The sequence below is a fragment of the Halichondria panicea genome, chromosome 7 (assembly GCF_963675165.1).
Source record: "Halichondria panicea chromosome 7, odHalPani1.1, whole genome shotgun sequence".
NCBI classification, from domain to species: domain Eukaryota; kingdom Metazoa; phylum Porifera; class Demospongiae; order Suberitida; family Halichondriidae; genus Halichondria; species Halichondria panicea.
The window spans coordinates 948945-964398 of record NC_087383.1 but is presented as its reverse complement, the minus strand read 5'-3'; the positions used below and the strand labels follow the sequence as shown (position 1 = coordinate 964398).

Genomic DNA, 15454 nt, shown 5'->3' with positions numbered 1-15454 from the left:
TACCATGCCCAATTAGTTCCAGCAAGCAGAGCTACGAAACCGAACAAACATCGAGCTTTACGAATATTTAATTTTTTAATTGGGTATGCAGTTTATACGAAAATTACCTGCATATAACATAACTAATGCCTAGATTGTCTCTCCTCCAGTTTGTGCAGCTGCTCATAAAATTGCTGTCCAAAGAGCGAGAGAGTCTCCACTCCTGTGCGTGTGTGTGTGTGTGTGTGTGTGCGTGTGTGGGGGGGGTGGGTTAATAATTATGCTATTAATAGTCAATATTGTATATCTATACCTGTAGATGGTGTTTCAGTCTTTTTAATCCTCCTCATGGCATCCTTCAGCTATCAGTAATAATAATTATAGAGATCAATATACGTATTGTATGGGCTGCTAAGATAATCCCTCTCAGGTACGGGGTTTGAATCACCTCCGGGTAGTGTTGCTTGATGGATGACAAGAAGTCCTTGAGTGCTTCTTCGCTGGCTGTCTGAGACAAGGCATCGTACTTGCTTAGAAAGGCTGGATTAAAACCGGGTGGCAGTCATAAAAATGAAATACTAACATCATAATCTATAGACACCGACATAAGAAGGGGTGGTCATACAGTGGCCATAAAACAATGTTGTATAGGAATACAATATTAATTGAATTGTGCATGTTTGTGACGTATATACCTTCAACTGGTGAGCAGATTATTTCCTGAAGAGATCTCTCAAATTCCTCATAACCTGACCTGCAGATGTTAATTGTACAATCCACTGCTAATAACTGTTGTTGTATAGAGCATGTCTCAATAGTATTTATGACTGTTGAAAACGGTACTTAATAACAATACAGTATATATAATATACGTGATGTTCTATAGCAGGTACATGTACCTTACTCCTTTGAATAGAGCATCAACGTAATCAGCTTGAATGGTGTACACATCTCTATGGAACTGAAGCTCTCTGTTCAGAGATTTCAGCTGCGATAGAAACGATTACATGCCAGAGCAGAAGAATCAATACTCTAAAAGACATGCAGTATAGTAAATATACCTTTTCCTCTTGCATATCAATACTATAGTTGAAGACACGATATGCAGCTTCCATCGCATCCTTTACCTATAGGAGGAGGGGCTAATTGTAACATCACCATGCCAATTATGATCATACACACCTCTTTTTTACTTCGCAGAGAAGCAGACATATTCTTCATAATGTCATTGACAGTAACAGTCGGAGATATGTCTTTATTCCCCACAGGTGGCTATAAGATACGAACGTGTTGACATGGCAACCAAACACCACACCTACGTACCCAAGGAGCTGTCGGTAGAAGAAGTGATAGACATAGCAGATCGTGACAGCATTCACCAATCAGCTTGCAGCTTTTAGTCACATGATCACAGCAATGATCTTTGATTGGTTGGAGCAGACGTTTAGTCCGACTAAGATTAGGAGGACCAGTTTCAAGAGATCCCTTCAACTGAATCAACTGCCCATAGAGCTCTGCTAGCTTACACTCCAAATGACTCTGCATGTACATTGGAAGTACATACGTATAGAGTTACGTTTGATTAAATTTTGATCGTCACTTTGGCGACCTGTTAATAGATGATACAGTACCTACACTGATTGAACCTACCAAACGTTTTGTGTTCATACAGTCCACAGCGCCACCTCTGCAAATATCCACCAATGTCAAAGTGGTCCCCTGCACAGCACTGCTCTTCTTGGGCCTGATGAAGCCATCCAGGAATCGTACTGGCTCTGCAAGATTCTCCAGCGTACCAGACTGTGCATGAAGACAATTATAGTGCAGAGTTTCTTTTAGTGCAGGTTGGTCACCTGCTTGCTATGTTCTTACACACGCTTGGAGCAAGTAAATGTCCTACTTTCACCTGTCAAGCACCCCCTTAATATTTGGAACCCACATTTTCACTCACTCTTGCAAAATCCCCAAAAATCCTTGTAGTATAGCTAACAATGATGACTGTACATGCATTGCATCTGACCTTCATGTACTTGGATAGCCTCAGTTTTAAAGTGGAGACTCTTTGAAGCACATCTCCACCTGTGCTGGATAATCTGTAACATAGCTTATTATAGTAACACATTGCATAACGAGATGAGCGAACTTTTCCCTCTCTTCCAGCCACTCCATTGTATTGAACAAGTCCACTAGAAGCTCTCCTCGACTACCCAGAGCTTGAGACATCAACAGCACCTGCAACAAGGAATTGCAATCAAACAGCTAAGAAAATATAACTATTCCAAAAACTTGATGTCATACTTGTCTCTCCAACTGAAAGAGTTGTGACTTCAGCAAATTGACTCTCTTCTCAGAGAAGTTTTCTTGAGGAGACTCGTGAATCAGCTGCTCATGCAAAGCCCTAGAGTGAACGAAAATATTAGAATATTGGATGCATTCTGAAAACTGCATACTTAATGTCAGTGAGCTCCTTCTTTAGAGCAGAGTTTTCTCGTTTCAGTTCCTGGAGTGCATAAGAGGAAGTACGTACTTCACTGAATTTCACTACTCACTATTAGCTCCTTTTCCAGTCTGGTGACAGTCGCACTCTTGGACAGACCAGTAGGGTCATCCGGGAAACTATGATGAGAGTGTGTGTGCAGTACTGGCACTTTCTTTATGGTTGCAGGTTGTATTCCTTTCACAGCTTCTGCAGACCTACTAGCCCCACCCCCCTGTTTCAGCTTGGGTCTTTCTCTGGCTTGTAGAGAGCTTCCCTTTGCTTTGTTCGACATCTCTACTGCAGCAAGCGGATAGTACCTTAGTCACAGAAAGCTAGCTGTCTTTTTTGCTCCAAGGTTTAGTACTGCAGCATGATGTAGTACAGTGAACTCAACTGCACATGGTTTGTGTGGAGGTGGAGAGTGTAGCTAGATAGGTGGAGATAGGGGTGTGGTAGCTAGACTATTAGCTGTCTATCGTCACATGCCACTTACCTTTTGAGTACATCATCCTGAGATCTTGCATAGCTAGGTACGTACAGATAGTGTGCCAGTGGTATCATAGAAAGAACACATTGCACTGTACAGCTGCCACAAGCTAGCCTCGAGCCAAAGGGAGTCTAGTCATGGTAAGTTTATCTTTAGACATCAACACATAATATTATTATATACATTATATCACCACACCATTTAAGTATATACATCTAGTCTCTATAGCCATGCTATAAGAATGAACCTCTATGTACACAGTGTAATCTCCATATAAATGCTAGCTAGAATATAGTTAAAGCCTCATGTGTTTTCGTAAAGCAATCTCAGCATACAATGTAGTCAAGACGTATGAATGAATTATCTTTTTCCCCAGGCTTACCACTGGCAGAGCAGAAACAAGAAGGCCAGTGGTGTGGAGGACATGGTGCTGCTCGTCAAGATCCAAGAGTCTGCCATTGTCGAAAACCTCAAGAAGCGTTTCTTTGACGACCTCATTTATGTATCCTAAGTTACCCTGACATAAATAACCATGAAAGAAGTGCCCGGGTTGAATGTTGTACTCATTGAAATTATTGCGTTGCTAAAGAGTTTTGTGCAGTAATGTCCCTTAATATGTAACTAAATAATGTAGTCTCAACTAGGATATAAGTAAATGATAGTCCTACCCCTCAGTATAAATAAATTACAACCAGCCAGAAGTGACTAATTGATCTGTTTGGTGTGGCCACTTTGTTTCCGCAACCGTAGAACCTTGTGGGAGAGTCATGACCTGCCATCCCTTGAACAGCCTTGTGTTGTGTTTACCTTGGAGCTGATTATTTTCCTTTCATTTACAGCTCGACACTACATAGTATTAGGTTTGCTGTGTATACTTATGTAACTTGCCAGTTTACTAATAGCTGGCTAGTGTATTGTGATCCAATGTACAGTATTTTCCTCCCGTTGTTGGTTGCTATGAGGATAGCTGGAAAGGGGTTCAGTGATTGGATGATTGGATTAGTTATGTCAGCACACAATCCCATGAAATAATTACATTATGTCCTATAGTAACTTATATGGCTTGAGCACTGGCTACAATGGAGTGTATGTAGAATACTAATTGCAAAGAGAATTGTCCAAATTGGGTCAAAGGGTGTGTGTCACTTATTGACTCTAAATTAGTCTTTTTTGGGGATGTTTTTGCACATTACATTTTGTATAGAGTTGAGTTATTATGTATACACCTTGTATTGACGATTATGTAAACCCTATTTGTACATGTCGTTACACGTCACTTTTGATCTTGGCTCTCACTGATAAGCGGTGGTGTTGCTGTCAATGGCAACAGTGACAATGGGGTTAGCTTGTTCATTATGTACATGTACTTGGGAAATGTCCATTTTTGGGTATAAACGGAAAGTATCAGCAGGACATGTAATGTCCCTAACATAGTGTCCATGCAATAAGATTGTTATGATAGAAACTTTTGCCATTTCAGACATCTGTGCAATGTTGACCTTTAAACTACGTGTGTTAATAGCTATACCGAGCTATGTATGTATGTATGTATGTAGATCAGTACCAAGATAAAATAAATATGAGTGAATGTTGAATGGATAAATAATAATTATATTGATGAAAGTCTCCGCTCGTTAAAATAAGAATAATGTACAGGAAAAAATACTAGCCATTATTTTGCCAAGTAGCTTTGTTATCCAATATTGTGTGACGTGTTCGCTTGTGTGGTAGTTATGACAACGTCATGTGTACCTAGATGCCAGTACCAGTGTGTGTACAACAGAAGCCCCCCAGGGGTTCTGATGAGTGGAGGGCAGATGGTGGGTTAGCACCATATTAGGTATTGACTAAGCTGCGTGGTGTGTGTGTGTGTGTATGGCTCCCTCTGTGTTTACATTGTACATCCACTTACATAATTTGTATGACCTGCATTTCACGTGTATAACTGCTTCCTTTCCCACTAACTGTATACACACATTGTCAATCTCATTATTATCGGCCCCTGTACCCCCTTGACACTGCCCCCCCGCCCTGTACCCCCTTGACTCTGCCCCCCAGACATACATTGGCCCTGTGCTCATCTCAATCAACCCCTTCAAGCAGATGCCCTACTTCACTGACAAAGAGGTTGAAATATACCAGTGTGCGGTGAGTGGGTGTGTATATGTGTGAGTGTGTGTGTGTGTGCGGTGTGTGTGCGGTGTGTGAGTGTGTGTGTGTGTGCGGTGTGTGTGTGTGTGTGTGTGTGTGCTTACATTCAACACATCAGCGCACATACCTCGTTGGGCTCCATTGACTTTGAGAGCTTCGTACCATTTGTTTCTCCCTTTATAAGTTTATATTATAAACACCCTGTACAACACACTGTAATATATACATGTACGTGTGCCTACTTCTATTATTCATCAAATAATTATAATCATTTGGCAAGACATACACAATGTGTATAATATCACTTTCCCCATTCAAAAGCTTATTTGGCACACAATTTGTAAGGGTATAGTTTTTTAATTGTCTTCCTGTCGTTTTTCAGGCCTCCTACGAGAACCCCCCTCATGTGTGGGCGTTGACGGACAACATGTATCGTAACATGTTGATAGAGAATGAAAATCAGTGTGTTATCATCAGGTGAGGTTTTGTTATCACCGTAGTGATAAACTACTGTGTAATCTGTATATAAAGTGTTATATAATCATCGTAATCACCTTCGATACATACGTGCGTGAATATATAATTATAGTGTTTCCTCTCGATTGCTTTGATGTTAGTGTAGTAGTGGTTATGTGTGTAGGTTCTCCGTTAGTTATGTAAACACTGTATGCCTTTGTGTGATGAGAAAATGCCTATTATGGTATGGGAATGATGAGTATTTTCACTATGTGCAAACTTCCTTTCTCTGGAAATGTTTAATCCCCCCAACACCCACACACCCAACACACACACACACCCACACACAACACACACACACACACATGTAGTGGAGAGAGTGGTGCCGGCAAGACTGTAGGTGCAAAGTACATCATGCAGTACATAGCCCGAGTATCAGGGGGTGGTCCAAGCGTACAGAGAGTGAAGGACGTGATCCTTGAGTCCAACCCTCTACTGGAGGCATTCGGGAATGCCAAAACTGTCAGGAACAACAACTCCAGTAGATTTGTGAGTATAGTAGCTTTGTTAGAAATGGGGTCAAATATATGAGGAGCTAGATTGCTATTATTATAATTTATAGCTGCGGTGTATACCGTATTACTAGAATATTTTGCAGATGAAGAACCTTTGCGAGTAAGCCAAATCAGCAGAAATTTGCGATCTAACTATTGTGTTCTGGCAAGGATCGTGGTCGTACCAGTTACTAATAATTTATAAGTTTTTGTTTTGCGAAATGATCAAAATTCGCTTATGCTTGTAATACGGTATTTAGGAAGTTCAATACAGCAGCTCCTAGGATTAGTACAGAAGTTGATTGAGCTGTGCGTCCATTACTATAATTGGTGTACATTATATTATCCTTCCACCCACTCCACCAACACCACAGGGCAAGTACATGGAGATCCAGTTCTCTAGAGGAGGTTTGCCAGATGGTGGAAAGATCTCTAACTTCCTACTAGAAAAGGTGATCATTTGACGGTCCGATCCGTTGGTCAAGCCAATGTACCCATAACTGATGATCTCTACACAAATGTTGTTTAGAGATCATGTTTTGCACTAAAAAGTTAAAGTTTACCATTTCTCTGGTCACTACCGCAGTCTCGAGTGGTGGGTCAGAACGAAGGAGAGAGATGCTTCCATATCTTTTACCAACTCATCTCCGGGGCTGACTCTGAAATGAGAGGTGGGTGGTGGCTGCTGCTTACTCTGGTTCCTATAGTTACTGAGTGTTTCATTCCAATATCCCTGTTCCCATTCAGAGGGTCTGGGCATAGCAAATGTGGACTACTACTGGTACCTGAACCAGAGTGGGACCTACACTGTGGACGGAACTGATGACAAGAAAGACTTGCAAGACACACTGGTAGGTTCTAGTGCGCCTAGATGTTTTATTTTAAAATTAGTAAGTTGTATATTTCTTAGAATTTTGAAGGCCTATACATTGCAGTACAATTTTTACCCTCACATCCTCACACACTCACATCCACACCCACACACCCTCACACACCCACACACACCCTCATACACACACACACACCCTAACACCCTCACACCCTCATACACACACCACCCTCATACACACACACCACCCTCATACACACACACACACACACCCTAACACCCTCACACCCTCATACACACACCACCCTCATACACACACACCACCCTCATACACACACACACACACACACCCTAACACCCTCACACCCTCATACACACACCACCCTCATACACACACACACACACACACACACACACACACACACACACACACACACACACCCTAACACCCTCACAGCATGCCATGGATGTGATGGAGATAGATGGAGACACGCAGACCAACATCCTACAGATCATTGCCGGTATCCTCCATCTTGGAAACATTGCCTTCAGTGAAGACGGCAACTACGCCATACCCGAGGACGATGGATGTAAGTCATGTGACTACCAAACCCTTTGATGTGGTTTAGACAATCTTTTGATGTGGTTAGATACTGTTTATAGAGGGATGTTAACTCATAATCCAGTGTCTGAATGGTGTGTAAAAAATACTTTAGAGCCTACAATGTAGCTTGAACAGTATAGTCTGGGGGGCTACTCTTTAAATTTCTCCCTTGCCCCCCAGTCCTACAGTTCCCTGCGTACCTGATGGGGGTAGAGGCGGCACAACTCAAGGACAAGCTGACTGGGCGTGTGGTGGAGGGCAAGTGGGGGACACAGTCTGAGACCATCCAGATGAAGCTCAACGTGGAGCAAGCCACCTACACACGTGATGCACTCTCAAAGGCTCTCTACTCACGTGTCTTTGACTGGCTGGTCCAGGTGAGAGTGGCTCCATTGCTACATGTATGATGCATACGTATGTTGCTACATGTATGATGCATACGTATGTTGCTACATGTATGATGCACACGTATGTTGCTACATGTATGATGCACACGTATGTTGCTACATGTATGATGCACACGTATGTTGCTACATGTATGATGCACACGTATGTTGCTACATGTATGATGCACACGTATGTTGCTACATGTATGATGCACACGTATGTTGCTACATGTATGATGCACACGTATGTTGCTACATGTATGATGCACACGTATGTTGCTACATGTATGATGCACACGTATGTTGCTACATGTATGATGCACACGTATGTTGCTACATGTATGATGCACACGTATGTTGCTACATGTATGATGCACACGTATGTTGCTACATGTATGATGCACACGTATGTTGCTACATGTATGATGCACACGTATGTTGCTACATGTATGATGCACACGTATGTTGCTACATGTATGATGCACACGTATGTTGCTACATGTATGATGCACACGTATGTTGCTACATGTATGATGCACACGTATGTTGCTACATGTATGATGCACACGTATATTGTGGTACCATCTCTAATAGACCATAGTTTAGTCTCTGTACATATACATAGCCATCTGCAGTACTTATACATGCACAAACCTTTTTGGGTTGTTTCTTCATCATGTACGTGTAAGCCTCACGAAAAGTACCTTTGTCTTCTACATGTACCTGCATTCACACTGCATATTGTATTCAAATAATTATTATATGCAATGTAGATCTGACTTCACCCCCCACCCCCCCCACACACACACACACACACACACACACACAAACACACACACACACACACACACACACACACACACACACACACACACACACACACACACAGTCTGTGAACAAAGCCATGCAGAAGGACAAGGATGAGCTGACAATTGGTGTGCTGGACATCTACGGCTTTGAGATTTTCATGGTGGGTTGGTGGGTGTGGTCACTCCACCCTCTGGTTGGTGAATAGAATACCCCACCTCGTGTATTGTCGTTTTAGCGTAGTTGGCTGCATTATTGTCACATGACATTCAGCTGATATTCTTCTGCAGAAAAACGGCTTCGAGCAGTTTTGCATCAACTTTGTGAACGAGAAGCTACAGCAAATCTTTATCGAGCTGACGTTGAAGGCAGAGCAAGAGGAGTACGTACAGGAGGGGATTAAGTGGACTCCCATTGACTACTTCAACAACAAGATCGTTTGTGATCTCATAGAGTCAAAGGTATGTGGGGGGCTTGTTGTTTGTTTTGTACCTCAATGTGTCATCTCAAAGGCTAGATATCAGGCCATCCAGGAACTTTCTTTGACCTCCCATAACTTTAATTTGGTTTAAAAGTAAAATTGAATATCATAATACCCCCCACCCCCCCCCCCCCCACACACACACACACACACAGCGCCCCCCTGGTATCATGTCTGTACTGGACGACATCTGCTTCCAAATGCACGGGCAGTCAGAGGGAGCAGATGGAAAACTATTAGAGGTGAGTAGGACACCTCAGCACATGTACCAAAGCACGAGGGAAGTAAACTTAAGGACCTAGAGTTGTACATTTGTGTGTGTAGCTTGGGCTTCAGCAGATCTACAATGGAATGTAATTAAGACCTACATTGTGTATATAGCTACATGTAGAATTCAAACCGTGCAGCACCTGCACAGTCAGTATTTTATTTTTAGTGGCTAATTTTACGTGTTGATTTTGTGGCTTATTCAAATATAAATTATATGCGATTCTCGGTCATGTACAGCATAATTTATGATTTTGTATGTTTCCATAGAAACTGAACGAGGTACAGCTGCCCGGACGAGAGCACTATGTGGGGTTTGCAGCTGGATTCACTATCCAGCATTACGCTGGCAAGGTGACGTACGAGGCAGATGGATTCAGTGATAAGAACAGAGACGTCCTCTTCAGGGACTGCATCGAGCTCATGCAGAGCAGCACCAAGTACGTCACATGACTGGCTTGTCTTTTGGAGTATGTGTCACATGACTGGCTCGTCTTTTGGAGTGTGTGTCACATGACTGGCTCACGTCTAGGAGTGTGTGTCACATGACCTCTTTACAGCTCTAGCTAGTGTGCTTTGATGGCGAATAGCTACAGACTGTGTGTATTAGCCTACATGTACGTACTTGTAATTAAGTGACTCATGATTTTATTGGTGTTATACTTTGCAGCACATTCATTCGGACTTTATTCCCTGATGACATCAATGCTGAAAAGAGGGGCAGGCCCACCACAGTCAGCTCAAAGATCAGGGTAGGTCACATGACATGTTGTGTCTAGCTTTGGCCCAAGCCTTCCTTTAGTTGACCACTAATTATCCCGCCTACATTTATAATTAAGTTAGCAATTTGACTTGGCCAAGCCAACGACCTTACTAAGTATATAACCTTATTAACCCCTTGATTTAACCCTTGTGTCACTGTATTGTGTGTAGCCGCAGCCTGACCTTACTAACTTCATTAACCCCTTGATTTAACTCCTGTGTCACTGTAATGTGTGTAGACGCAAGCCAACGACCTAGTGGGCAGACTCATGAAGTGCACGCCTCATTACATCCGCTGCATCAAACCCAACGAGACCAAGAAGCCTCACGACTGGGAGAACGAGAGGTGGGTGTGGTCTCCATCTGAGCAGCTGTGTTGTATGGTATATATACATACATGTAGAGTGGGGAAGAAATGGGGCGAGAGTTACTGATACAGTGTACTGATAATAATTCTCGCCCCTTTTACACGTCTCTTTAATACTATAGCAGCCGTAGGTATTTTTTCGTTGTAGTGTCTTGATATTCATAATTTTGATCTTTTGTTTGTTTGGGTTCAGAGTTCGTCACCAAGTGGAGTACCTGGGTCTGAAGGAGAACATCAGAGTAAGGAGAGCCGGCTATGCGTATAGGAGAGAGTTTGAAAAGTTCCTCAGAAGGTACAGTAAATATTAAAGCCACAAACATACAACTTTAGTGCAACTGGTATATACATGTAGTACACGTTAGTACACGTACGTGCAATTTTATTGATTTTCTGATTTTCTAAAAGCTGCAATTTTAATGATTTTCTGAGGCTTTGATTTTCCTCAAATGCTCATAATTTTATTTTTGTATTAAATGACAGGTATTGCATCCTGACCCCTGAGACGTACCCTCGTTGGCATGGCAGCACTACGGACGGCATCAAGCACCTTATGGCAGCTGTCAACATGGAGCCAGATCAGTGGCAGCTGGGGAGGTCAAAGGTCTTCGTTAAAAGCCCTGAAGCAGTGAGTTATTCGTGTTGTGTGCAGTCGTGTGTGTGTATGCAGTGATTAGTGTATGTACATTGTTCGTGTATTGTATGTTGTGTGTGTGTGTGTGTAACACAACAGCTGTTCACTTGTTTAGCTACATGTAGATTTGTCATGTGACTGTGTTCATATGCTGCTGCATTACATGTACATGTAGGTATAATAGTCAAGATAGGTTCCATATTGACCCACCCCCACCCACCTCCAGCTTAGGCTTTTAATGATAATTGTTATAACCCCACCCCCCACCCCCCACCTCCAGCTGTTTCTGCTTGAGGAGTTAAGAGAGAGGAAGTACGACGGGTTCGCTCGTATCATACAGAAGGCGTTTCGGAGGTACAAATCTGACCAATACTTTTACCTGCTCAAGAAGAAAGGTGAGGGCTCTTGCGAGAGTAGCTAAATATACATGTATGTATATTATAGCCCAAGGCCCTTGGTGATTGCTGAAATGGACCTGCTTTGATAGCTAACCTTGATTTGCGTGCTCATAACTTGAGTTAGGATTGTGCATTTTCACACAATTAAAATATGCGTTTTGTAGCCCTTTGAAGTACATTCTAATGATGTGTTTCAGTCTCAAAGAAAAAACATAGGCTACATGTGCATAATTATGCATAAAATTTTTAATGGTGTACGTATGCTTGGTGTGCCGAATTCTCATGAGCATATTTCTACATAATAAATGAAATTCCAAATCCTTCTCCCAATAATAATGCTCTCACTCCTACAGCCTCTGACATCCTGCTCAACAAGAAAGAGAGGAAGACATTGACCATCAATCGAAACTTTGCCGGGGACTATCTGGGCTTTGCAGAGAATCCTTCCCTGAGGGCTCTAGTCGGTACGTACATGTAAATGCATTAATGTACTTTTAGTGGTCGGAACACTGATTGTAATTAAACACCGTCTATTCAGGTAAGAGAGAAAGGATTGACTTTGCACAGACCGTAACTAAGTACGACAGGAGGTTCAAGGTTCGTTTGCTTTGTATTTAATGTCGTGCGTGATCAATCAAGTTGCGTACTTTTCACTTAGACTGCCAAGAGAGATCTCATGCTGTCACCTTCATTCGTCTACTTGATAGGCAGAGAAAAGGTTCGTCACTAGTACAGTACTGGACTTGTTGTTACAGTAATGGTTCATACTGCATGTCAGACCATGTCTGTGCTCGTATACACTATAGCTGTATATAAATGGAGCTTCCAAACGTACATACGAGAATATTTTCCTTAGGGGTCATTCTTTTAGTGTGCATGCTTACGTGTTTGCAGATCAAGGAGAAGGGACCAATGAAGGGTCAGTTTGTGGAGGTGGTTAAGAGGAAGATACCTCTGGAGAATATATCCTCAGTATCACTCAGGTAACTAGGAGGAGTCGTACCATAAACAGCTGTTTGCTTCACTACCTACCTAGTTACAATTATTGACTTTCCAAGAGACATTCTATAGAGTAGTTTAAAAATATTGTACTTTACTTTAAACCCATTACCTAAGATTTGTAGCTTACATGTATATCCATCACACACTCCACTCCACCCCCCTCACACACTCACACTCCACACCCGCCCCCACACACACTCTACTCCACCCCCCTCACACACACTCCACACCCGCCCCCACACACACTCTACTCCACCCCCCTCACACACACTCCACACCCGCCCCTACAGTCCGTTCCAGGACGACTTTGTGGTGCTCCATGTGAAGGGAGAGTACGACAGTGTCATGGAGACAGTGCTCAAGACCGAGTTCCTCACCCTCCTCTCAGAGAAATACCAGACCATCACTTCCTCAAAGCTCTCCTTCACTTTCAACAGAAGGTTTGTACCTCTAGTGTCTTTCTGAAGGCTTGAGTATGAGAACAGGCCCATGCTTGTTCTCAAATTTGGGCCAGAAAAATTTGCTGATCTGCACTGTCAATGGTCTACTTACTACATTTTTAGTTTTGAAATGGGACGTTTGATCCTAACATAAGTTATGGATTATCAAATTTAGCTTCGAGAAACAGGCCTGATCTAAGCATACTTTGAGAGGCCATAACTTGAGTTAGGAATGTCCGATATCAAAACTAAAGATGCATTTAGTAGCTGTTTGGTAGTGCTACAGTATGGTGTGCTTAGATCAGTAAATTGTTTCCCGTCAAGCGTGGAGAATAGGTTTTTTTTCTGAAATGGACCTATTTTCAGAGCTAACTTTGAGAGGCCGTAATTTGAGTTAGGAACGTCAGATATCAAAACTGTCAATTCTGTATACTGGTAATTGTGCTACTGCACACTTTGCATAAACGTGCTCTCATGATTCACTGCAGTCTCCAGTTCCTCGTTAAGAAGGAGGGGTTCGGTGGTGGAGGCTCTCGCATGTTGCAGTTCCATCAGGGACAGGGGGACGTCACGTTGCTCAAGCCCTCAGGGAAAACACTACATGTCACCATAGGACCAGGACTTCCCAGTAGTACAAGTGAGTATAATAGTGTCTCTGAATACAAAAAAGGAAAATGGAGTAGAATTGGAAGAGTAGACTACTATAGAATGGCAATGAAATGGAATACAATAGTCTTTTTATTAACGTTTTTCTTTAAACTTTCAGCTCCGTCCCATGAACGACCTCCTACCAAGAACACGGGCGGGGGGCGCAGAGGTCCCCCTGCAGGAGGGAGACCAGCACCAGGGGGTGGTCGCCCCCCACCAGGAGGGGGCCGTCCTCCACCGGGAGGGGGTAGACCAGCACCAGGAGGGGGTCGGCCAGCACCGGGAGGAGGTCGTCCAGCACCAGGGGGTGGGAGACCAGCGCCAGGAGGAGGCCGTCCAGCACCAGGAGGAGGGAAGAAGGCAGTCGGAGGCTCAAAAGGACAGGTCAGTCTACGTCTGTCTTGTGTCATTATAAGCTATAATAATTATTATTATTCCCATTTTACATAAGTAAATAATGTGATTCCCCCCCCCCCCAGCCTCAGCGAAATAGCAAGGGCAGTTTTACTCGTCGTGGTAACCAGCCAAAGTTGCATAAGGAGGGTGCATCCAAGAGAGCGCGAGCCGAGAGTATCACAGACTACTCCAAACACGAATTTATGAAAACTCCCGAGGGAGGAGGGTGTGTTTTACTCGTATAAATCTAATCAACATGTACTCTGTGTGTCTCCTATAAATACAGTGTTTTGTGTGGTATTTTCTATACTGTACTCCACCTGTAATGTTAGCATCTAGTTAGCATCTGCCTTTTCCAGTACTTGGAGGTTTTGAATCTTCTGATTTTCCCCTTGAATCGTGTACAGTAGAAATTGTGTGTATTTATTAAGGAGCTGTAGTTTGCAGGTGCATGTAGTTACAAGAGATTACGTTTGTCCCTCCTCCCCCTCTAGTACACGCCCACCTCCCAAGTCTCGGGCCAAGCCCCCCGCTCGTGGACCCAAACCAGCACCTGCTCTGCCCAAGTGTAAGGCAGTATTTGATTACGATGCGACTGACACGGATGAATTGTCATTCAAAGAAGGAGACATTATTGACATCATCAAAGAAGGTGAGGCTAGCTTTTGTTTGTGGGGTCTTTTTATGAAGTACAATTTTGAGAGCAGTTACTTGTATATACGTGGCATTGTATGATGGGTGTGGTTTTTTCTTTGAAAATGCTTAATTAAGAAGCATTCACCGGTATTAATTGTGAGGGAGGGGCTAGAGTGTTCTACATGTAATTTTTCAATGTATAACCATAATAATTATATTTAGCATAAAAATTATAATGATTGTTTTTATAACAGCTGTGTGTGTGTCCCCACGCCCCCCCTCCCCCCCCATATGACCGTGTGTGTGTTCCCCTCGTGCATGACTATGTGTGTGTTCCCCTACAGATGCTTCGGGCTGGTGGAAGGGCAGAGTACGGGGCAAAGAAGGACTCTTTCCAAATAACTATATCGAGAAAATTTGAGTCTATTAGGCATGTAGTTTTCATTGTGCTTGGTGACAGGTCTATAGTTATGTTCATTTCTGTTGTTAATTTGTGCTTGCATGTGTTCTAGCCTTTAGTTTTGATAACCTTGTGTGTTCATCTTGTGTACATATGCATAATTATTAGTGACTATATAAAATGTTTTGGAAATAATTATTATTATTGTGGAGAGGAAATACGGTAAATACTACAGACCAGCTCCACCTCTCTTTCATGGTTAAATTCAATAACATAAGTTTATGCCCTGTACTA

At 42.7% G+C, this 15454-nt stretch overlaps 2 protein-coding genes across 3 annotated transcripts in view; one reads left to right on the top strand and one right to left on the bottom strand.

The window, feature by feature from the left end:
* The window catches only part of LOC135338302 (uncharacterized), a 3278-nt gene extending 378 nt beyond the window's left edge, over positions 1 to 2900 (bottom strand). Inside the window, exons 1-15 of one of the 2 annotated variants that reach the window (XM_064534386.1) lie at positions 2529 to 2900; positions 2430 to 2479; positions 2278 to 2377; positions 2123 to 2211; positions 2000 to 2072; positions 1630 to 1779; positions 1303 to 1518; positions 1162 to 1251; positions 1041 to 1106; positions 879 to 967; positions 675 to 733; positions 428 to 519; positions 293 to 341; positions 108 to 202; positions 1 to 55 (exon numbers count right to left, since the gene is read on the bottom strand). The exon at positions 1 to 55 is cut by the window's left edge and continues 378 nt beyond it. In XM_064534386.1, coding sequence (XP_064390456.1) covers positions 123 to 202; positions 293 to 341; positions 428 to 519; positions 675 to 733; positions 879 to 967; positions 1041 to 1106; positions 1162 to 1251; positions 1303 to 1518; positions 1630 to 1779; positions 2000 to 2072; positions 2123 to 2211; positions 2278 to 2377; positions 2430 to 2479; positions 2529 to 2750 — 1425 coding nt within the window. In that variant the 5' untranslated portion in view covers positions 2751 to 2900 and the 3' untranslated portion in view covers positions 1 to 55; positions 108 to 122. The remainder of the gene's footprint in view (positions 56 to 107; positions 203 to 292; positions 342 to 427; positions 520 to 674; positions 734 to 878; positions 968 to 1040; positions 1107 to 1161; positions 1252 to 1302; positions 1519 to 1629; positions 1780 to 1999; positions 2073 to 2122; positions 2212 to 2277; positions 2378 to 2429; positions 2480 to 2528) is intronic. The other variant, XM_064534385.1, reaches the window with a different exon arrangement.
* Positions 2901 to 2913: 13 nt separating this feature from the next.
* On the top strand, positions 2914 to 15355 carry LOC135338298 (unconventional myosin-Ie-like). The gene is made up of 29 exons (XM_064534381.1): positions 2914 to 3085; positions 3322 to 3447; positions 5004 to 5093; positions 5479 to 5573; positions 5924 to 6101; positions 6481 to 6558; positions 6693 to 6777; positions 6854 to 6957; positions 7393 to 7525; positions 7720 to 7916; positions 8815 to 8895; positions 9023 to 9193; positions 9369 to 9455; positions 9751 to 9920; positions 10151 to 10232; positions 10482 to 10588; positions 10803 to 10901; positions 11090 to 11234; positions 11521 to 11635; positions 11992 to 12102; positions 12177 to 12235; positions 12297 to 12356; positions 12533 to 12621; positions 12931 to 13080; positions 13569 to 13717; positions 13847 to 14112; positions 14208 to 14350; positions 14619 to 14776; positions 15105 to 15355. The coding sequence occupies exons 1-29, from the start codon at positions 3083 to 3085 to the stop codon at positions 15179 to 15181; spliced, it is 3408 nt and encodes a 1135-aa protein (XP_064390451.1). The 5' UTR covers positions 2914 to 3082; the 3' UTR covers positions 15182 to 15355.
* The last annotated feature ends 99 nt before the right edge of the window (positions 15356 to 15454 follow it).